The sequence below is a fragment of the Micrasema longulum genome, unplaced genomic scaffold, assembly GCF_059751315.1.
Source record: "Micrasema longulum isolate JH-2025_06_02 unplaced genomic scaffold, ASM5975131v1 h1tg000271l, whole genome shotgun sequence".
NCBI lineage: Eukaryota > Metazoa > Arthropoda > Insecta > Trichoptera > Brachycentridae > Micrasema > Micrasema longulum.
In genome coordinates, this window is record NW_028277475.1 from 870,366 (window position 1) to 894,671 (window position 24,306).

At 33.6% G+C, this 24,306-nt stretch overlaps 2 protein-coding genes across 3 annotated transcripts in view; one reads left to right on the forward strand and one right to left on the reverse strand.

Moving 5' to 3' along the window:
• The window catches only part of Fbl6 (F-box and leucine-rich repeat protein 6), a 28,875-nt gene extending 17,136 nt beyond the window's left edge, over positions 1-11,739 (reverse strand). Inside the window, exon 1 of the mRNA XM_088224169.1 lies at positions 10,432-11,739. Within this exon, the coding sequence (XP_088080295.1) occupies positions 10,432-10,791 (360 nt within the window). The 5' untranslated portion in view covers positions 10,792-11,739. The remainder of the gene's footprint in view (positions 1-10,431) is intronic.
• Positions 11,740-12,890: 1,151 nt separating this feature from the next.
• The window catches only part of raw (NDT-like domain-containing protein raw), a 249,203-nt gene continuing 237,787 nt past the window's right edge, over positions 12,891-24,306 (forward strand). The window contains exons 1-2 of one of the 2 annotated variants that reach the window (XM_088224191.1): positions 12,891-13,305; positions 19,495-19,602. In XM_088224191.1, the coding sequence (XP_088080317.1) occupies positions 19,568-19,602 (35 nt within the window). In that variant the 5' untranslated portion in view covers positions 12,891-13,305; positions 19,495-19,567. The remainder of the gene's footprint in view (positions 13,306-19,494; positions 19,603-24,306) is intronic. The other variant, XM_088224192.1, reaches the window with a different exon arrangement.

Genomic DNA, 24,306 nt, shown 5'->3' on the forward strand with positions numbered 1-24,306 from the left:
CTTGCAATAATGTATGTTTAACTTAAGAAATCTCTCCAATTATCAAAAGACAACCTCAATAATATTAATAGTGAATAATAAACAAATAATAATTGCACAAAAAGCTTTAATAAAAATTATCTTAAGAGTTCCAATCAGAACTAGCTCCCTCGGTATATTCGAAAATCTTCATGTAAAATCTATAAAACAACTTTATGTAAAAGCTCTGTTACTGTACGTACACAAACATTATTCTCTACCTTCCATAACTCCTTTCACAAATACAAGAGTTACTAGATACTCCATCCTGATGCTGCAAAAACAATTCAAAATTAATACAACCTTCGGTCAAAGAGGATTGCCTAGTACTCGGTTAAAGTGTACACTCTACTTCCATTATCCATAAGGACAATTAGTAAATACTCTCAATATAAAATTGCTATTGAAATGGATAGTGGAGGTGGGTTGCGCACGGATCGATGAGTGGATCAAGCCAAATAGGTAAAATTTGTGTACTGTTTATGAAATTTGGTCCACAGGTCTATATGAATTGGTTATGTTTTTTATGATTATTTAAGTTTATATTGCTTATTTATTAGTTTTTTTAGTTTAGTTTATATAGTTTATAGGCGGCCTCCGTGGTGTAGTGGTCAAGACGCTTGACTCACGCACGGAAGGTTCCGGGTTCGATTCCCGGTGAGAACACAAAAATTTTTAAAAAATGTGATTTTTCTCAAGCCTGGTTGTTCTGTAATGTAATTCACCACTGTAATTGGGCCTCCTGGCCTGTTGTGGTGCAAAAAAAAAAAAAAATGAAATTATGTTAATGATAATTAGCTTAATCAGATTAATTACATTTTTATTTTATTATTATGTTAACTTTGTTAAAAAACTAATTTAAGGCATGTTTCACTTATTGTAAAATGTTTCCCTCGGCACGAGACACCCCAGTGAGGGAACATTGTTCTGTATAAAAAAAAAATACAAACATTGTAAAAGTATAAATATATAAATGTAAGAAGGCTGCGCGTTTGAAATAAAACAGAAGCGAGGCGCTCAACGTAGGTGAAATGTCTTCCGGCTCTTGCTGCTTTTGAAATCCGTCAACAAATATTTTACAATCAGTTATAATTATTAGCCTCAATTGTAGGAGAGATATCTCTAAACACGGGAGTAAATAAACATTAAAAAAAATAGTGTTGATAAAGATGTAACTATCAGGCGATAATTACATAAGTAATAATGTCCAAGTTGGCCTTTAGCAATGAAACTTGTTATATAAATTGCCAAGCCTAGTTGTCCATTCCATTTCGGTCGACCAGATCGAAAATTGTTCGGATGCTTTTCTGAAGGAAGAACTTGGACAAAAAGCAGTAAACAAGATATAGGCGCACCAGCAAAGGCTGCCTGTGATAATAAAAGAACAAACTGTAAATAATCTATATTTTCTGGGCGTCATGGACTTTTGAAAGAGAATATTCAATGTAAATAATTGAAGAAAGACAATTTATAGCACGCACAAATTGACATTAGCCACAAAAAATAATAATTACATACCGAAATGAAATATGCCAGTGATGGATGTTTAGACGATTGGATGCATATATTTTGATAGGGACGAGGTTGTCAATTTTTTTAAAGTACGAAATTAGCAAAAATTTACAAATCAGCTTTCCTTCCATACTCTTTTACTTTTATTTGCTTTTTATATATATTGATAATTTTTATGTTTTTCTTATTATGTATTTTTGTATAATTTAATTTAGTACGTACTATTATTTGGCATATGATTTATTGCTCCTATTCCTTATATTTCTTACTATAATTGAGTGAATTTCTAGAAAATATAACTCAATTATCATTTCAATTATGCTTTTATATATATATATTATTTTTCTGTTGATTTAAATGATGCTCTTATTTTGTATTTTTTTTTTTTTTTTAATACTACTATATTTTACTATTATTTTGTTGATTTTAATGATACCACTATTTTGTATATTTGATTATGTGTGATTCTTAATTTGTATAATTTATATTTTAAAAATTATTTCTGATTATCTTTTTTGCATTGTATTCTTTGGAATTTGATTATTTATTACATTTACCTTTTTTTCTAGATTGTGATTCTATGTCATTATAATTTGATCTAATTAATTTTACTATGTATTTTTATTGTTATTTATTGTGGCTTGACACGGGCATAGCCTAAAAAGCCTTAATAAGTTCATAAATATTTAATTTTGTACTTTTGAATGAATAAATAAATAAATTTTCATTTAATAAATTTAAATACGTAATATAATAAATCTTTTATGTATAAATATAGCAAAACATAACAAGGATCATTGTCAAAACAAATGCCAAATAAAATGTATCTAAATGTAATATCATAAACGATATTTCACTTTGAAAGCTCTAAAAAGACGGCATGTTTTCTAAATTGTTTAAATTCGAGAAAAATTCAATCCTTTAAACTACCGAAAAAGTGACAGATGCCGGATCTCAGGCTTATTCCAGCGTTGTATCGTGTTGGAAGCAGGTACAAGCGGGGAATAAGTTTCTATGGTCTCTACCCCAGCTCTACAGCGGGTATAACTTTAAGCGAGATTCTATCACTATGCCTAGGAGTAATTTTATACCAGGTTTATGAGTAAGGCCCCATATGTTATACATGAAATACATGACTAATTTAAATTGTCAGATAGGGGAAGAATGGACGAAGGATTATTGCGGGTCAAGTGTCAGATGCATGTTATCAATAAATATTTCCATTGCAATTATGTAAAGGTAATTCAATTAATGCAAATTCAACTACTGAATATTTATTTCACTGTTTTATTAAGTACAGACAGACGTTCATTGTTTCAGATCTCGCCTAGCTAGGAATTTCTTGTGTTTAGGCAGGTCCTCCTTTGTTACATGTATTTTTTCATTAAATGATGCTTTGACAATGAGGAAGTTCAGCCCTACGGGAAATTGGATATAAAAAATGTTCAAAATTGAAGCATTAAATTGTACAGCAAAGTTTCTTAAAAAAGATGTGAAAAAAACAATAAAAAATATTTTAATAAAACTACTTTGAACGACGTCACTAGTTCATACGAATCAACAAATAATAAGAGATTTGTGAAAGATTACCGGTTTATGATACGTCAACGGACCAATCGGCAGAGCTGACCGAGAAAAAGCGGAAGAGAACTTGAGACGTCACATGCTGAGAATTCTTTATAACTCGTTGGTGCGAAGTAGACTCGAGAGTGGCTCGATGATTTGGGGACCGTGTGAGTTGAAGTACTCTCTTATGATAGAGAGGGTTCAGAAGAAATTTGTTCGGTTTCTCTACATGAGGGAGTGCGGATATTATCCGTGGCTTTATCCCACTGAGTTCCTCCAGGGTATGCATGGTTACAGCAGTTTGAAGACTAGAAGGAATGTGTATTTAACAACGCACTTCTTTCAATTGTTGCGCGGTATTATTGACAACCCTGAAATTATGCGGAGCATTAGTTTTTATGTTCCTGATAATTACCTTAGACAGCGTCAGCATAGACTTAGAGTTTCACATTCCAATATACAGGACCAACCTGCCAATGGTTATGCCTGTTGAAAGGGCTATCTCTATGTTGAACAATATCACTTTGGACATTGACATTTTTCATGTCTCTTGAGGGAGTTTTTTGTTACAAGATTCTCTTACTTTTTTAACATATTATTCTTTGGATATTATGTATACTAGTGTGTTTTTTTTTATATATACCTAATTTTACCTAATTATTTCTATATGTATGAATTAAGATATTCCATTTTGTAATGTACATATATATGAATAAATAAATAAATTGAAATGCTGAGTGATTTCGGAAATACAAAACTTTAAAAATCAAATACGATACATGAAAATTTCAAAAAATTAAAAATATTATTAGGGTTAGTTTAATAGTCTATAAACAAATAATTTTAAAAAAAACCACAGAACTTCCTCATTGAAATCAATAATAATATTCTATAATAAAAAATAAATATAAATTAGAAAACATGTCAATAATAACAAAAATTTAATCATCAATATAAATGGCAAAATGAAGCGATAATAATAATAATTAAACAAATATAAATTCAAAAACAAAAAAATAAGGAGTAAATTTAAAAATTAAATATGATCGAGCGGCAGATTACTGAGACAGTACCTAATTATGAAAAAAAAATCTTTGAACAAATTTTGGTATGATCAAAACTTCACATTTCCACGGGATGTGTGTTGCCCACTTGTGACTAAAATAATTAATAAATTTATTCAACACATTGATTATGGTTTTTACGTAATGTCTTTTTTTAAAATGTAAATACTTTACTTGTACAATTAATTTTCATGGTTTGTAAATCAAATAAATAAAGCAAGCGACTGTGGACTTTTCGGCCATGAACTTAATCTAGAACCAGAGATAAGAATTATTTGTTATTTGCAATGGGAATCAATAGCATAGTGCGCCAGTTTTACGACTTAAAAATAAACTGCAGTTAATCAATATAATTAATTAATACCACTTTCGTCTACAACGACCATGAAAACAAATTTACGGCTTACATGGTATTTTTCACGGCCGGTGACTATAGTATTATGCAGACGTTTGTCTGACAAGCGTGGTATTTATATCTTTTCACTATGATCATATTTTCGCAACGCTCACAAGTTAATTAATTATAATACATAAAACCATAGAAATATATGCACTGCGTACTGGAAGCCCAGCATTCATCTGTGTTTTAGGAAATGAATTGTGGTTATGTGTCCTCGGCGCATTGAATATAAAGAACTAAACAAATTTGGATGTCTCACTGACGTTTTGCATCTTCTCTGCCACTCCGGTCTGTCCTGTGCGGCCCTCTTTAGGTCTTCATACGACCTGCAGCCTGTATCTTCACATAAATCCAAGAGGTATTCTCGGCGAGGGCGTTCCCTGTATCTTATCTTCATGTAAGAGACCCCATGACGCACTACGTGTCCAATCTCTCACATCTCTCAGAGATGATTTTAAGCAGATGGTTTCCTCCTTCAATTCTGCTTAGAACCTCGTCATTTGTGATGCTGTCTCTCCAGGCCTCAAAAGCCTTTAGTCTCTTTGTGATTCTTTTGGAAAGGCACCTTATCTCGCAGCTGTACATTAAGACACGCCAAACATAGATCTTCACAAGCACTTAACAAAAACGAAGCCGCCGATATGATAAAAAAAGAAGCAAATATAAGACAAGAAGTAAAATAAGGATGCTCTCTATCACCAGAAGTCTTTACTTTAAGCGTTAAGAAAGGGCAGATAGAGTTATCGCACCATGGATCGTAATATTCCTCTTGGGCATGCTGGGGACAAACCAGTTTGCCACTTAGAAGGGATGAGTTTACACTGACCGTTCAGGCTGAAAAAGGTAATACTGGGAATGTTTTTAGCATCAACACAGACAGATTTACCTCCCAGCTTCCAGAACCAATCTGACTCTAGGCAAGCCGATTGAAAGAACATTCAGGCAGCATTTTTGGATGGCCCTAGCTCCCATTAGAAACAATTTATCAAAAAAGCAAAATGATAGAGACAAACCAATGATAAAAATCTAGAAATATGTTTGTATGAAGAAAGTAAAATCGCGTTTTCTTTTTAGTAAAATTGAATTTTCTAGTTCCTTGAAGTATTAATATCTTTGTCGATATACATAATGGGAATCAAATAAATAGTGGTAGACCGGGGTTTGAACCTTGGATCTCTGATCGTCCGTATTGCGTGACACTAGCAAACGGTAACACACCAGTTAATAACATATTACTTATATTATCAAACATAACGTATTAGAAAAATAATTTGTATGAAGTCAGACATGTACATTTTCACCTAAGCATAAAAGACTTAGAGTGAAAGTAACTCCCCACTCACTACTCACTCTAGCTTTAGTCCACACTGCCTGGTTGGAAATTATAATCTAATCACTGTGAGATCAATAATTACTGATGTGAAAAAATACGAATTTGAATGCCATCATGATGTTAGCAAAGACGATTATGTAAAAGCAATTAGAAAAATGGTGACAACATACTTGAAGTCTCACCGGATTTCAGGTCTTTCCGTTCATTTCCATGTCCCAAATAGAATTATTTTATTGTCTCTCAATTATCGTCATAATTAGGGGGTGACAGATTGTTTTAAGAGAAAATCGTAATATTGGTAGCCAAGAATCATGAGAAATTGTAAGATTTTATTTTTATTTATACAAATATTATTATTATTATTATTTGCTATAGGCAGGCAGCCTTTGCTGATGCGCCCATATCTCATGTACAGCTTTTTGTCTGCATTCTTCTTCCTTCAATGCAGCCCTGTTATAAATAAACAGTACTCACTAACTATGGGTACGTGTTACGAAATCATGTGAGGGTTATCGCTGGAGCCCTTACAGGGCACTGCAGGTTAAACAAACACCTTGCTAGAATGAACCTTCCAAAACTTCTAGATGCAGGTTCTCCAGGGCAGATGAGGAAACACCTGTACACATTCTACGTGAATGTGATGCTTTACATCGTAAAAGGAGCCTCATCCTCCAGGGACCACTAGTTAAACCTGAGGATATTTAAGAGCTCGCCCCCTACCTAATCGCTCGATACTATACGGATCTGGCCTTGGAGGGGGAGATTTAGCAAAATGTAAACTATCGCCTTTCAGACAGTAGCCGGGCTCTTTATAGACCTGGGTTTGGAGGGGAAGATTTAGCAAAATGTAGACTCTCGCCTTCCAGACAGTAACCGGGCTCTTTATAGACCTGGGGCTTGGAGGGGGAGATTTGGCAAAATTTTAACTCTCGCCTTCCACACACACACTCTTTATAGACCTGGGCTTAGATGTTCATCAGAAAATTGCTACCCTTGCATACTTAAAAATATTGCACTAGGAGGTAATGGCAATAAATTTGGTATCATACATGATGAATATAGTTCAGGAAATTGGTAAAATAAACCAAAGTAGGGAACAAAATGCCGAACACTCCTCTAGTGGAACGGAAGGCCTGTTGACTACTGCCAACAGGCCGGCTTGTCTTGAAGAGTTTTAAGTGGTTTCCTCTCCACGTAAGCAAATGCTGAGAAGTTCCTGATTAGCCCACATTAATATATCCCTCCTGATCCCAATAGTTGAGATAAATTTTAAGATATTTAATTGCAGAAAAATCCACTTTTTGAAATATAAACCTCGTATATTATACGCAAGGTAAATAATAAAGCAACTCCCATATAAAAATTTTAAAAAACTACGAGGCGAATTTATCTCCACTATATTTGTTATTTAGGATTCTTATCCCAGAGTAGCCCGTCAAGTCCAAAATACTCATCCGGGGGTTCGCATTTTATTTCACACGCATCATAAATACAATACATTCATAGGCACATACAAATTATTACATCACTGGGCCCAGTGCCCTGACACTTACTGAAAGGGGACGGAAATATACACATTTGTAAATTAATACAAGCATATTTTTCTCCCCTCCCTTTTAGGCAAGTGTCCGGTTCTTCTGACTGGGCCAGTACTCGATCCTTTATAGCTGTCCACATAAAAATCAATTATTAATTGGAAAGTTCAGTGCTTTTTTTTTATTTGTTAAACGACTATTAAACTAAGCCAAAAAAATATTTTTACAATTTTTATGCATCGTATTATCAGCGCTTTGATTTTTTAAGTTTTTCAAACAAACAAACCAACACACCTTTTCTCTGTAGGGGTAGAAAGAGAGGATAGAACGTCATATCATTCTGTCTTTGCATACAGACATGCTCCCTCCACATTCATACATCTTCTCATGCACGCACGCCGATTATTTCTACTCTTGTCATGTCCATCTTCAAGGACTTGATCGTGCCATGTCTTTCTCGGTCTTCGTCGCGTTCTGCATCCATCAACATTCGCATCGTAGATCATTTTAGCCGTTCTTTCGCTGTCCATTCGCTCTACATGTCCAAACCAACGCAGCACCTTTTTCTTGAATTCTGTCGATAATGCATGTCTCAGTCTTACATAGTTCACGGATCTCGACATTTGTGCACCTATCATACACCGTTTTACCACACATTCGCCAGAGGGATTGCATTTCGACAGCATTTAACCTACTTTCATAATTATTTTTCCAATTCCACACTTAGCTCCCATACATTAGAGTTGGCCCTAGAACTCCATTGTGAACTGCTAGTTTTTCCTCCTGCGATAAACATTTGTTTGCCAAAGTAGATTTCAGTGCACCGTTCACCCTGTTTCCGGCACACACCCTCCTTTCAATATCTTTCTCAGTCTTTCCATCCCTAGTAAACATACTTCCCAGATACACAAATTCTTCTACCTGTTTCAGAATATTTCCATCCATACTGATCTCACATTTAGTTATATTTTCGATTCCCGACAAAGTTGAAATGAAATATTTATTTAAAAGGGTGTTTTTACACTAGAATATTTCACAGTCCCCGGACCGGTACCTGAAACCTAAGACTGATGATCTTACTTTCATGTAACAAAAAAAAGTGATAAAGATACGTTGCGATTGGTTTACCAATGCAGTGCCCTCTGCACCATTAGGTGCGCAAAGGAAATGAAAAAAAAAAAAAAGTTACTGACTTTTAATTTTTATTATTTCTGTATTATTTACTATATGGCACAAGTGACTTTTACAATATAACAATATAATGAGTTACCCCACAATATGTACTTTGAAATCCCTTCCTGCAACTCTGAATTTACCACTATTTTAAATCTAATCTCATGTTACCTTCTCTATGTAGTATTATAAAAAATTGAGGCTTATCTATGTAAATCTTCAATATTCTAGAGTGCTCAAAAGATCTCATTGTGTTCGTAAGTGGAATATTTGAATCTACAGCTGTTACAATCTGTAGGTTATATTGATAATTCAACGAAAGGTGTGTTCGTACGAGCATTGTATACAACAGCATTACCGTAGTATAAATTTTGTATCAAGGTCTCTTGTTTACTTGGAAACTTTAGTCCAGCAAAAATCAATCAAACAAACAAACACACAAATAGTACGATGTCTAGAAATTGTCTAAAACAGTAGTTCAGGCACGAATTGCCAACGAACCGGGCGTTGAAAATGATATTGCTTTGTGCTTAGAGTTGCCAACCCTTGTTGTTTGATTGGTAATCTTGCTTCAATATGTAAATATTATCAAACATAAAAAAACAGTCCATGCGCTCAGTAGCTGCAAGACTTTTTATAATCCAGCTTTTATTTTTAAAGATGCATGCATAAGCCGAGACTTAGCGTATTTTAGGCGTAGTAAATAAACTTTAGTAAAAAATTAGTTCAATGAAAAGGTTTAATCATAAGGTCGAGGTTGCCAGCATTCACCTGTTCCGTTGTTAGGTTTGTTATGTTGACTAACTTATTGTCGGCCTCGTGGTGTAATGGTCAGCGCGTTTGCCTACCATGCAAGAGGTCTCGGGTTCGATTCCCGACATTATAGATATTGAATATTTATTTAGAACATTTCACAGTCCCTGGACTGGTACCTGAAGCGTAAGACTTCTCATCTTACCTTCATGTAACAAAAAATATCAAGATACACTGCAATTGGAGTACTAATGCAGTGCCCTATGCACCATTAGGTGCGGAAAGGGAGTGATGATGAACTCATTTCTGTCCGAACGGCAGTGAAAATCTAAGAAATTTATGCAGTTTTGATGCAGTAATGAACACTACAGATATGGACGACATTTCAATGAAAACATTTCGATACATTTATTGATGAGGTTATAAAATGATCCAAAACACTGAGTTTGATTACGAAGAGATGTCTTTGCGCAACATGAGAAGGGTTCCATATATACTGGAACTTTCACCGTTATTGAATCCCCTGTCCTGACAAAACTTATACTCTCCCGATTGAAACTTGCACAAGGCAGCAACGCTGTTAACTTACAAAAATCTTCCACGGCCATACTGAAAACAGACGAGTAGATTGGATGGCAAATGGTTTTAGCAATGTAAGTGTCTAGAGAACTTCATTGTGGCTTAAATGCTTAGATACGGTAGAAGTTGATAAATTCTGCACTTGAAAAAAGGATTTATTTTTGACAACGCTGCAGTGGAAACAGTTATATCATTGAAGTCAAGCCCAGTGGACTGACGAAAGAAATCGTCAGCTGCGAGGGACTGTAGTGTAGAACGAATATTGCAGTATTAGGTTATTTTTAGGATGACGTGTGCGAAGTTCTACAGATACGTAAAAGGGCAAAAAGAACTGCTCAAAAGTAAAATTCTCAGAAAAGGATGGCCAGCAAGTACTTCTTTCCCGTGAAACACCGCATAGAATGTAAGAAAAATAGTTTTTTTTGTTACCACACCGATACGCCCCGATGGGACCCTAAATGCGAGAGTAGAGAGCGAGGTGTGTACGAGGAGTCTCACCGGAATCTGGGAGCTGGCCTTGCGGATGCGGATCTTGATGGCGTTGGAGTCGTGGGAGATCTGGCTGTGGTAGAGCGCCATCATGCTGCGCGGCTTGCCGGAGCGCGGCGGCGGCGCGACGGCGCGCGGCGCGGCGCGGCGGCGGGCCTTGCGGCGCGGCAGGCCGTTGGGCGCGCGCTCCGAGCCCTCGGAGGCGCTGCCCTCGCGGTAGTCGGGCGAGCGGCGCGAGCGGCGCTTGCGGGTCGCCGGCCGCCCGTTGAGCCGCTGGCGGGCGATGTCGTCTATGCTCTGCTCGAAGTCCGTCTCCAGGCGCGGCAGGCGCACGGCGGGGCACGGCCGCTGCTCGCTGGCGCCCTCCATGAGCGCTCGCGGGTGCCGCTGTGTACAAACAATCACCACCGATCACATCATAAACAATCCGGTTGACACATCACATTGTGACCGCGGACGTCCCGTTTCGGCGCACGCGAGATGACCCCGGCGGGGGGCGAACATATTCGGAATAGTTATTTCGCACCGATAATTCCGGTTTTGAGTCTTTACGCCGGAACGGATGACTTTTTTTCTCGTCGCACTCGTATTTTAGGTCATCCATATTCGAGTAACGTTTTCATCGTTGACTCGACGGGAGCGATCATCGCCGCCGCGACACCGTTTCGGATAACTATTATCGCGCACTTTTACACCGCCTTTGTGGGAAAACAACGTATAGAACCGAAAATAATAAATTATTTTCATCGACATCCGAGTTTACGAAGACTGTTGACCTTGTTTAGAAGCTAATTGTGTTTCAAATTTTAATCAACAGAGTGCAGAAGTTTCGTGACACTAGTGAACATACACTCTCACTCGAGTTGTCGTCAAAAAATATAACATTACACCGTCGTATTGGCGCAATTAGAAAGTGTTACCCTACTTTTTACCTTTCGAAAGCAAATACGAAAAAATCTTATCTGTAAAGCCATATTTATATGATTTTTAGAACTCAAGTTGATTTGTTTTTATTTATATTAGTTATCATTGAATCAAAACTATACCTGTACCAATTTTACTATATTTACCCATTTAAAAGTGCAAAAGCAAAGCATGGAATCTACTTTACTTTAGACGTCCAAATAATATCTGTCTGTAATAATATTTTGTCTGCCAACAGTTTACTAAATGAATAATATAGCACCAAGCATCATTAGGGTAAAGAAAACTGAAGACACGCAAGGTCATCAATAAATTTGCCATAATTATGCAACTGTTATTAAACATTTTTTTTGTTTAGGTGTGTGTATTTTGTAACATTTTTTGTGAAAAAAAATAAAATATTACAATATAACTTATTTTTCTTCCCTCTATCTCCTTGTTTTGTCCATATTTATCTTATTTTTATGTATGGTATATTTATTATTTAAATAGTTTAAACTTTAAGCCGTCGTCGCTTTATTAAAGTATTATTTAGTGAAAATATATAATTGGATGGCAGGCCCTACTATGTATACATTTCATGTAGTTTTTTTTAAAATATTAATTTAACCTGTACATCTTCTTCTTCTTCTTCGTTTTTTCATGGCCTTTTCACATCTCAACTCGGATGTTCTGGCCAGTGTGGTGTATTTTTTAATATTTTTTTTAAATATTTACACATGTGTTAGTAATATAATATATACAAGTTAGTATATTAGTATTAAATATAATATGCACCTTTCTGCGCCTAATGGTGCATAGGACACTAATTTAGTACATAAATCGTAGTGTAACGAAATCATTTTGGTTACATGAAGGTAAGATGATCAGTATTACGCTTAAGGTACCAGTCCAGTAGTTATGAAATATTCTCGTGTAAAAACACCCTTTTAAATAAATATTTCATGTTAAACATGTTGGGAATCAAACCCGATACTTCTTGAATGGTAAGCAAACGCACTGACCTTTATACCACGAGGCCGACAATGTATAAAGTAACCACTCAAACCAGCCAATGATAGGTTGTAAGCACTATAAATGCCTGGACTTCCACATTTCCTTCTGTGAAATGTTCCCTATTTCTCTTATAATTTAACAGTATTAGTTACAACAAGTAGTTTTCGGAACAGAAATTTTGCTTTTTTAAAAACATGAAGGCATTAAATACTTTTTTTCATTTATTATGTACCTACATCATAAAATCCCATAAGTATTGTTATAAACAAATAAGTACGTAATTCGCAATCATAATAACTTCTGGAGGTTTGTATTATTATAAAAGCTTTATTTTTAACAATTTCATAACGAAACCATTATTCAAATTTTTAAACTGTTGGCGTTTAAGTAGATTGCGCAATCAGCTTTGTTTGGAATATTTAAATTGTTGAAAAATAAAATAATTTGTATTCTCTTTGTTCAAGATCGTTACGAAGTATTTTACGAATCGCTAACGTTGTATCCGCAGTTCGTTGTGTTTTTCTGAAGATTTCACAAAATTACAAGGTGTGGTCGCTAGATGGCAGCACCGTGTAATTTACAGAAATTCAATAACCTTTCTATCCATATACTTTTTCGCTCACACCAATGAATAACGGAGATTCTCGGGATCAAAAAATGAAATAACAGTATTATGCGTATGTATTGCTTATGCGGGACAATAAATTCACATGTCATTTTTCAGTGCTATCTCAAAAAATCCAACGTGTTTTTCAAAATTCGTACACTAGCGCTATGTATTCGCGTGTATATATTTTTGTCCTTTCCCGACCGTAATTTTATCTTTCGTGGCTCGAATTTACAATGATTGCGTGTTGACAATGCTTTATCACTAAGTGGCCGATATTATCAACATTTTAGTGATTTGTGTAATAATTTTGTGTTGATTTAATATTGCGGTGGAAATTAAATTTCAGTGCAGCGGTGAGTCATGGTTATATTTGTTTTGTTCAATCGATGAGCGCGGCGCGTCGCGTCGTATCGCCCCGCTGTAGAAAGATTATAAATATGTTTGACGTTAGCAGAACTATCTAAATCTGATCATTGCCTGTCAAAGTCAATTTAATCCCCAATACACAACAATCATTAGATTCCTCGACAGTCCTTCATTGTTGAATCAATATTCAATTTAAATCAACATCAAATCATATCGCGCAATTTAATTTTAACATGTTTATTACTATTTATATAGATGACACCTCTGGCACGCTAATTAGAATCATACATGAATGATCAAATCATCAAAATAGACGCCTTTTATCCGTAATTCAAGATTATTTTTTTAAACAACAGGCATCTGTCAAAAACAGCTGTTTCGAACAACTTTGTATTGATCTGTGACGTTTGTTTACAATATATATTTTAACAAATAAATTATTTTCATGGTGGTACCTATTTAAGTTTTTTAAATATTTTTTTTAATACCTACCTTATTTTAATCGCCACCGACAAGTTAATTTTAGTCAATATTTTTTTTGTATTTTCAATATTAGATCAGTAAGGAGTTAAAGAGGTTGTATTTTTTTATATATTTAATTACATTTACATAATGAGGAATTTCAGTGCTACGGAAAATAGGATTTAAAAAATATTTTCTTGCAAGCAATAAAAAATATTTTATTGAATGGCGAAGTTTCTTGACAATGTATGAACACACAAGATAATGACTGCTGACATAAACAAATATAATAATAATAATAATCAGAGTTTATGAACAAAAATTACAATTTCTTTATCTACAACATGTTTTAGGTGGTATAATTCTCTGGATTATGTCTAGCCTGCCTAACTAGGTATAACCTGTTTAAAGGCAGACATTTTTATGCAAAATAAACAATAACATGACTACCGACTAGTTAATTTACTATGCATTCATACAATATTTAATTAAACTATAAATTTTATTTTATTTATTAAAATAAAATTTATAGTTTAATTATATAAATAAAAACTATAACAAATGTGTACATAGTAGGGCCTGTCATACAATAATATGTATTCACTAAATTATACTACAATAAATCGACGACGGTTGAAACCATATAATCAAAAATAATTCCCCTACTTAGACACACTTTCGCCTCGCGCATACTTGACGTCACCGAGTAATATTGCCAGATCGCGAAGAATATAAACATAACACAAATGTAAGGTGAAAAAAAAAACAATTTGTTATCTAAAATTTTACTGTGCACTCGGAAACATTGATTGACACAACAGAGTAGATAAGTAAAGAGTAATTTAATAAGAGTAATTGAATTAATTATCTTTGAACTTAAAATATAAAACAAATTTTATTTTACATAAAACGGATATTTTTATATGATGTTAAATAATATTTTATGTTTTAAAGATAATGTCGGCCAAATGTCCACCACGGCGTTGTTTAATCCAAGGTTCAATTTTCATTATTTCTCTTATTATATGAGCAAAGTAGGGTAAAAAAATTTACTACTCTGGCAACACTAACGAAATTTCCATTTTGTTTCTTCGACAATCTGACAGATGGAAAAATAATTAAATTTTTAAGTAATGCATTTGTGACAAACACATTCATTTGATAATTACACATGAAATGTGATTGCATCCTGTTTCTTTAAGATCCTAGCAGTGTTTCTACGCTTTAAAAGTACACATCAAGGCATGGTTAAATTAGAATCAGGAGTTGCGTACTGAGCGACGTCTACAAAGAAACTAATGGGTCAAAACGTAAACCTACTCATTTATGAGTAGTTGAGTCGCCTTCTGTTTGATGTGCGTATGCGGTTTCTGGACTATTCTTTATTCTATGGTTTAAACTATATAAATAATACATATACTATGAATTAAAATAATGTATGCATGTAATGTATATGTTTGTGTATGTTTTGATATGAACGTTCATGTGTGTGTGCGTGGATGGCTCGGGGTGTGCATTCTGTATTTTTATTTATTACCAATGATAACCTCCATGGAAAACGCAAATGTTAACAATTAATATTTTCTCACTTGAGTTTCTTATTTATTTATTTTTCTTGTCACATTTAATGTTTTAAGCTTTTGCATAATTTATGTAAACTTAATTGGTCTTTTTATGTTAGAAAACCGTTGTTTTTAATATTTTTTTATGCACGACTATGTTTTCTGAATAAAATAAAATAAAATAAAAATTAAACAAATATGGACAAAACAAGGAGATAGTGGGAAGGAAAATAAGTAAATTGATAAGGAGTGGTGCAGGATTATTGGAGGAAAGTAGGAGTGGAAAATTGCATTTGATTTAATGATTATGAGCAAGAAAACAGACAAAACGTCTATTCTCTGTTATTTTGAATCAAGCCTATTAGCTCTCTTCTGTACCTAATTAAATGGAGTGCTATATATATCAAGACTATTAAAATTCTTGTTAAATGCTTCACATATACGAGGGATGGTAGAATGTTTCCGATGGTTAGTTTTAATATTACGAATATAGAAAATGTCAGACAGTCAAGTAGATGAATTAGATCTGGGGAATCAAATTTATTATTTACAAATTTGTAAAGCAGGATCTGATCGAAAATATCTCTTCTCTGTGTTAAATGAATCAAGGTTATGAAATTTTAAAGAAGCTATATAATTTGGAAAATGCAAATGACACTTGTATTCTACTTGCTTCATGAATTTTTTTAACACTCTCTTAAGAATGTTTTTAGTAAACTTTCCGATTTCTCTTCACCTAAACCCAGTAATATTTTTTTTATAAATTTAATTAATTGAATCCAAGTTTGCAATGTTCGGGTAACATATTGAATATTTTGGGGCCCACAAACCTGAAATTTCTTTCCCAAATTCAGAGTTTGTGGTAGACCCCATGACCCATCCTCTAGTTTGACTTTTTTTTTTTTAATGCTTTATTAAGTTAGTTCATAACATTTTAAGAACTAATATAAACTTTTAATAATATTACAATTTTTTATTGAAATTTCTCAATTACATATTTTTTCAAATTAATTTTAAATATTTCAATTTTATCTATTTCTTTTATTTCTTCAGGTAACTCATTGTACAGCTTCAATCCCTTGTGCAATGAGTTTTGAGATTCTGTTTTTTTCCTCATTGGTAATCTTATCTTTTTTTTACCCCGTGTTTCATATGTATGACATTTTTGGTTAAATTTTATTATTGTTTTTATTTTATTCATCCCCTTAATTATTTTATGTATAAAAATTGCCACATTATATTTAATTTATTGCTTCACTGTAAGCAAGCCAATTTCTTTGTGCATTCTTTCTACATTAGAATATATATACTTTTTTAGTATAATCCTCATTGCCTTATTTTGAATAATTTGTATATTTTGAATTTCTCCTTCATTACATAAAAAAAGAACGGAAGAACAGTAATTTATGTGTGGACATATTATTGTTTTATATGTAAGAATACTACTTTTTAAATCTATTACATTTCGTAATCTTCCCATAATTTTTTTTTTTTTTGAATTTTTTTTGTTACATATTGAGTATGTTTTTTAAAATTTAAATATCTATCCAAGTAGACCCCGAGATACTTTATTTCGTCCACATAATTTATATTCATATTATCAATATTAATTTTGTAACCCTGGGGTATTTTTTTTTTTTTGGTGACTTGAGGTGAAGACTTGAGTGAAGACTTTTGATAGTGTGGGAGTGTTCCTTTTGAGATTTGGTCGAATAATTTGCTTTCAAAAACAGTATTATTCTAAAGAAATATAATTGCCTTATGTCTAAGATCCCAAATTTCTCAAACAACTCGTAGTTAGTATCGTTCCAAGGGCCGGTTGCATCGACAAAAGATAATTTAAAGCCAGGGCTAAAGTCAAATAAAAGTTACTTTTATGTCAAAATGCGTTGCATCAAAAAAAGTTAACTAAATATTAACAAAAAAGTTACTTTTATTTAACCGGCCGCTAGGGGGCCGTTTAAAGTTAAGTTTAAAGTTAAATGCGATCTGCCATCTTTTGTGGGAAGAGTCCGACTTTATCGCAAGATTTCGAATGTCAAAAAAGTGAAGAACTAATAATTATTTGAATTTTTAATTGTTAATTATTTTTCAAAACACAGGACTTGATCATTAGCGGCGTGGTGTAAAATAAATCTAAATCATGACTGTATTGAAATGCTGTTTATTTATTTTTGAATAGAGCTAGATTGAGCTCAGATAACTCTTTCTGGGCATTTAAGGCTGCCATAGTTGCCCGAAAAATGTCCTTTTTTTGCTCTACTTCTAGAGTAAAAAGTTCTTCATTTTGTTTTAGCTTTTGCTCTTTTAATTTTTTATCTAGTTCAAAAAGAACGATGTCCCTTTTGTTCTTTTCTTCTCAGAATGCGCAGTGTTGCTTCACCCTTTCGCACACTGAAAATTAGAACGAAATTCAAACGTTTGTGCTCAAAGACGCGTCGGGGGGCATGTGTATTGCTACATGTAAATAAACAAGTACGTGCTTGCCCAAAAATCCCAACAATTTTTAGGGTGAAACTTGAACCTTTACAGTGGCAACATTTTTAACTTTAACTTAACTAAAATATTGGTGATGCAACGGAATTTTTCAGTTACCAGATTTTGAGCCTTAACTAAGTTTAAATATTTAACTTTAAACTAAATTTATACCAACTTTTATGCAACCGGTCCTAAGTAGTTCGTTTTTATTAAAACATTAAAAAAAAATTTTTTGTACATTCTTTTTGTACAAACTTTGCTGCATAATTTAATGCTCTAATTTATATATAGGTTTTCTCCCCGTTCCCAAATGAGGAAGTTTAGCTATGCGGGAAATTGTATACAAAAAATGTATTCTTACGCACGGTAATAAATATAACATTACATTGTACTGCCAAGTTTCTTGAAAATGTATGAAAAAAAAAATACATTTGAATAAAAACGAAGTACTTTGAACGACGCTGCGTCACTAGTTCTTCCAAATCAACCAATGACAAGAGAGTTGTAATAGATTTTCGGTTTACGGTCAGTTCACCGACCAATCAGTAAAACTCACCGAGAAGAAAGGGACCAGATCTTGAGACATAAAATATAAAACTTTAAAAAATCATCATTAAATCCGATGTGAAAATGTCCATTTGAAGATTACAAAAAATACAACTTCATCATTTAAATAAATAAGAGAGATATCCTATGTTGACTCGTGTTACATCATAATCACACATGAGTTAATTATCTTTGACGCGTTGGCCAGTTTGCACGTGTACTTCTTGCTATTCGGTCGCTTATTTCCAGCAGTAACCACAAAAATCCGGGTTTCGTGCGTTAGATTTGTCATGCATTCCCTCTCCCGACTCCCCGATGTACCTCCCCACGAACGGATTACGTTATTTAAGATCAGTGTTATTCAACGTGTAGCAGCGAGAGAAGCCATATAGCACTCTCTCTCAACAGTATTTTATGAAAAAAATTGCGAATTTCGCAGAAAACTCGAAATATTATGAAACAGTTTTATAGTTATATATTTATTTGTTTTTAGAGTCGTATTTATAGCATTTTAGCTGGGTTATTCCTGGGCCCCGATTACAATGAGAAAATAACATTTATCTTCAATTTTCTCTGCAAAGTAAAATAAGGTTTTCTGTATGAAAAGGAAAATATGCATATAATTTTTTCTTCTAAACATGTTCAATTATAGGTTACCGACGAAGGTACTTTAAATGTTTATGAAAATATACTCATTTTCGTACACAAATATCGGTTGTTCTTTACAGACAGCCGGAGCTATCTCTGTTAACTTTGCATTGTAATCTGGGCCCAGGTACGGCTATCTTCATCGGTATATACTGAGACGGTATAAACTAATTTCGATATTTATGTACGAAAGTGTGTATATTTGTATGAAAATTCAAAGTATCCTCGTCGGTCACCGGTAATTGAATATGTTTAGAAAAAAAAATGAAAACCCATACTATTTTTCATTCAGAAAACGTAATTTTACTTTGTAGATAAAATTGAAGATACATTTTAACTTCCCATCAAAATACGTACCCAGAAACTCGCTGATTTTTTAAACGCTTAGGCTCGGAAAGGTTAGAATGTTTCAATTTCGTACTCCGTGATTTTAATTTAATTTAACTCTACTGTTTTCACTGAGTTTAAAATTATTTTTAGCAGTGGGCGGAGGCGCAGCGAGGGGCGGCCCTCCCCTGGCGCCCCCGCCCCCCACCCCGGCCCTCGCTGGGGGATGAGCGCCCAGCAGCCGGTGCCGGCCCTGCACAGGTAGGCTATTTTACCTTTTTAAATGAATCAATCGAGACATTCACAACTCACAACACGGCGCGGATATAACACATTTGGCAATTTATACTTTTCGGTATCGAAATAATTTGAAATCACATTCAGACAGCCAATAAAATGTGTGCTTCGATTTTTATCTGACGAATAATTTTAAGATTATTAAATGTAGACGCCATAACCCGATTCTTAATTTCCGCCCCAATTTATTGTAAACAAAAATGTATAGTAATAGTTATAATTTGTTTTGTGACAAATATTATATTTTTAAGACAATATCAAATGAGAAAGTAATCTTATTTTCATGGCGTATTTTAAAACTGGCCGGAGCGCAGTTTCGTGACATTATCATTGGCCCGACTATAATAGTTCTTATCTGCTTAGTTTTATCTCCGATTTTACCTACTACGATATGATTTGTGGAAAAGTTTTTGCACCAATGCAGCGACCGCGATAAGATTTTGTGACGTCACGTCGCACATAGAGCGGGCAATCCTCAGTCGGAATGGAGACGATCTCTACCAAGAAATGGCGTCGGATTTCCACGAAGCGTTTGTTTATCTGTTGCGGCTAGCTGCTAGGGTTGCCCTCCCTCATCTTGAAGTAATTGTTAATAAACGAATATATTTAACCTATGTGTTCAAACGACTAAGTATTTACGCCCAGCTAAATACGATTTAAATGGTATATTATGCACTTGTACAGTCATCGCTTTCCTATGGAATAATTGCCACAACCACATTAAACCATTAGAAACTGTTCAAAAATTTATATTAAAAATAATGTTTCACAAAAATCGCACTTTTCCCTCTTTCTAATTGTTACAAGATACTAAAGTTTTTGACCTAAGACAAATATACTGAACCAAAATTTATTTACAAGTAATTCAAATAGATCAAGTCAAAGAAGGAATCGTGTGTTAGAAATACCACACTGTAAAACGAGGCTCGCACAGAGACATGCATATTTTATAGGCCCAAATTTTTTAAATTCTATTTTTACTGATAATATTTCATTGATTACAAACTTTCAAAATTTTTTTCTTTTAAAAAACACGCAGTATCCTGGATTCTAACTAAAGATATGAACTCTTTTTTCTATGATATATTCTGTTGCCCTTTAATAATAAGGAATATTTTTTTATTTTTTAAAATATTTTTTTATTTTCCCTTTTTATAATCTTCCATTTATATAATCTTTTACAGAATATTTTATTTTCTCTTTCTTATATTACACAAAAATATTATAACTGTCCATTATTTATAATAGGAGAAAAAATTCATTGATATTTTCTTGTATAACCACGAACAGGCCATGCCTTTGTGGGTTTTTTGTTTATTATTTTTACTATTAATATGTATTTCATTGCTATGTAATTATGCTTTATTTTTTGAATACTCTGTTTTACCTCTTATGCATATTGTAAAAAACAAAAAACAAAAAAAAAAGGTTTTTATATTTTTCCGACTCCCGGAATTCAGCTAAAATCTCCCGAAATCTATTCCTGTATGATGATTACTATTATTTTTAAGCATAATATTTTAAAAGTTGTGGCGAGGGAAATAATGTGGGTAGATTGATTTTTTTTGTAAATAATTGTGAAAAAAAAATGCATTCCCAATCGCAAATGTTGCGGCTTTGCGTGTTTTTTAGCGAATTTTTTTTTCTGTCATAAAATCGTTCTAATTCTGCGCGCAGTGGAAAAAATATAATTTTAAGAGAATATGCCCAGTTTTGACCTTGATTTTTCACAGTAACATTTTTTTAAATTAGATTTTGTGAATAAATGTTTTCTATTCTTATTCTTAGAAGCGGGGGTCAGTGCTATACAAGCTTCTGACGTCACTGCGACCTGTAAAGATCTATTGTGACAGACCCCCGTGAATAGTTCTCCAAGCGCAGATCTATAAAGAGCCCGGCTGGCTACTGTGTGAAAGTCGAGAGTTATCATTTCGCTAAATCCCAAACCTCCAAAGCAACATAGCATTACATTATCATAGAATATGTAAATGTTGTTCCCCGTGGACTAGGCTTCTTTTATGATATAAAGCATCACATTCACATTGAATGTTTAAATGCTCCTTACAACAGGCATTGTCCATATAGGAACCGATAGATCCTTTTGAGTATTCCGCTATACCGCACTGCCTCGCTTGTTTGATTTATGCTTGGTGCTTAAGTAGAATATTGGCTTGTAATTTTGCACATGTGATGTTTAAAATATATAGGTAAATAAATTCTAAGTTATTTTTTCTAAATAAATGCATATTTGATTTGACAGACGGCCAACTGCAAAACTGGCGTCGCTGGTTCTATTCCCGCGATGCTCCATTGGTCTGAATGTTTTAGTGTATTATTCATAACATCCTTCTATATTCTTTCTTTCCCACCTGCTGACAAGCCTCTAGAATAGAGGCTTGGCGGGTTATTCTTCACTAAGCATCAAAAAATTACACATGATCCGAACGGGGGGACCAAACGACCCCAGCGTCACGAAAATAAAAAGTTGGGAGTGTTTATGATCGTGCAATAATTTATTCATGTCTTTACGTATTTGACTCGTTCGTGTATTTTATTCATTTTTGTTAGTTTGCTGAATGCTAATGTACATAAAGTGAAATCGACCCTTGTATTTTATTTACGTCTTTTTTTTGTTTTAATATCAAACAATTTGTAAATTTAAAAACAAAAACAGGAAAATGCTTATTTCTGTTATTTTTTGTTTTTTTTTTCATTAAAAAAAAAAAAAAATGATTTTTAATTTGTTTATTTTTCCATACACATATTATTTACATAGAAATATAATTACAAAAATACAATTTAGAAAAATACATCTTAAAATTAAGCTATAACTTGAATTGGAAAAAATGCCCACAAAGACTAAAGCGTCTGAGCGCGGGCCATTCCATTTTTAATTATTAAAAAGTTTGTAGCACATATATATGGTATGACATGACCATGAAATATATGTACACAAAATTTAGGGCAAATAGTTTAACAATACTCGAGTTATTGAATTAAAATCGGTCTATGGGGGATTTGATTCCCGCCTTCGGTCCGGCTTGGTTAAAAAAAATGTTTTTTATTTACTTTCCGGATTTGGGGTCGATTGAGTTGGCAACCCTGCTAGCAGCCCTCTTTTGTCACCACGGACAGAGCTGGCAGCTACGCACTACACAAAGTATCGTATGGTGAACATCACCATTACCCTTTCTCCACTCAGTGGTGTATAGGGCACTGCATTTGTGAACCAAATGCATGGAGTTCGCACGAGGCGAGATATTCCCTCATGTTGGTGAGGGTTCAGAATTTTTTTAATTTTTTTTTTTTTTGGGAAATCACAGTCCTACATACATATTTATAGTAAACAAACAGATATAGATGTATAAACTCAGAAATAATAACAGATTCTCACAAACTATACAAAGTTAGTAAAGAAAATATATTACATATTTAATAAATACACATAAAAATGTTATTTACATGCACTCGTAAATATTTTTATATAATTAAATAATTTTTTAATATTTTTTTTTAGAACAGTAAGTTATTGTAAATTGGGCGGGATTAGGACAATAATGCTCGAAGAGAGGATAAGGAGGGGAAGGGAGATGTACATATTTATTATTATAATGTCTACTAAGTTACATAATGCATTTTTAGTGTAAATTTTTAATCTGACAGTGATGTTTGTGTAATCTATATCTTTAAATTTTGTATCACTGAAAGTCTTACGAAAAAAAGCATTTTTAACATACGATATTTTATTTATTGGTACATGAAACAGGTGGTACCGTCTACAAATCCTGGCTGGCACATGTATTGCTATTAAACTAAGTAGTTCTGTACAGTCAACTATTCCTGTCATAATTTTGTAAAGCAGTAGTTGGTCCGCACACACTCTGCGGTATTGTAGAGAAGTGATTCCATGGTAGGTGGAGGCAGTGAGAGTAGATACATAAGAAATACCGGTTTTGTATTTTAGGTACTTTATAAATTTGTTTTCAATATTTTCTATTCTTGTTATATATATGACATACTGGGGATTCCATATCTGAGATGCGTATTCCAAATGGCTTCTGACAAACGTATAATATAATAAAATTAGGGCCTTTGGATTATCAAAGTGTTTACTCATTCGAATTATGAAACCTTACATGCTCAATGCTTTGGAGGTAATTTTTTTGCTCTGTTGTGTCAATCAATATTTCCGCGTGCACAATAAAATTGTAGAGAAATTAACAGATTGTTTTTTTTAACATTAACTAACGCTATAAATAAACGCTATCTTCGTCGAGACGGTATAAAGTAACATCGATATTTATGTACGAAAATCTGTATATTTGTAGGAAAATTTAGAGCGCTCTCGGCGGTAGCCTGTGATTGAATATGTTTTGAAAAAATAAATATATATTTTTTTTTCATACAGAAAACTTTGTGGTTAAAATTAAAGACACATTTTAACTTCTAATTAGCATACGGGTGCAGGGCCGCAATGAGGAACTTTAGCCCTACGGAAATTGGATACATTTTTTTTTCCTACGCGCGGTAAAAATTAGAGCATTGAATTATAACAAAAAGCTTGAAAATGTCCGAAAAATATATTTTAATAAAAACGGACTACTTTGAACAACATCACTAGTTCATATGAATCAACCAACGATAAGAGAGTTGTGGAAGATTTCCGAT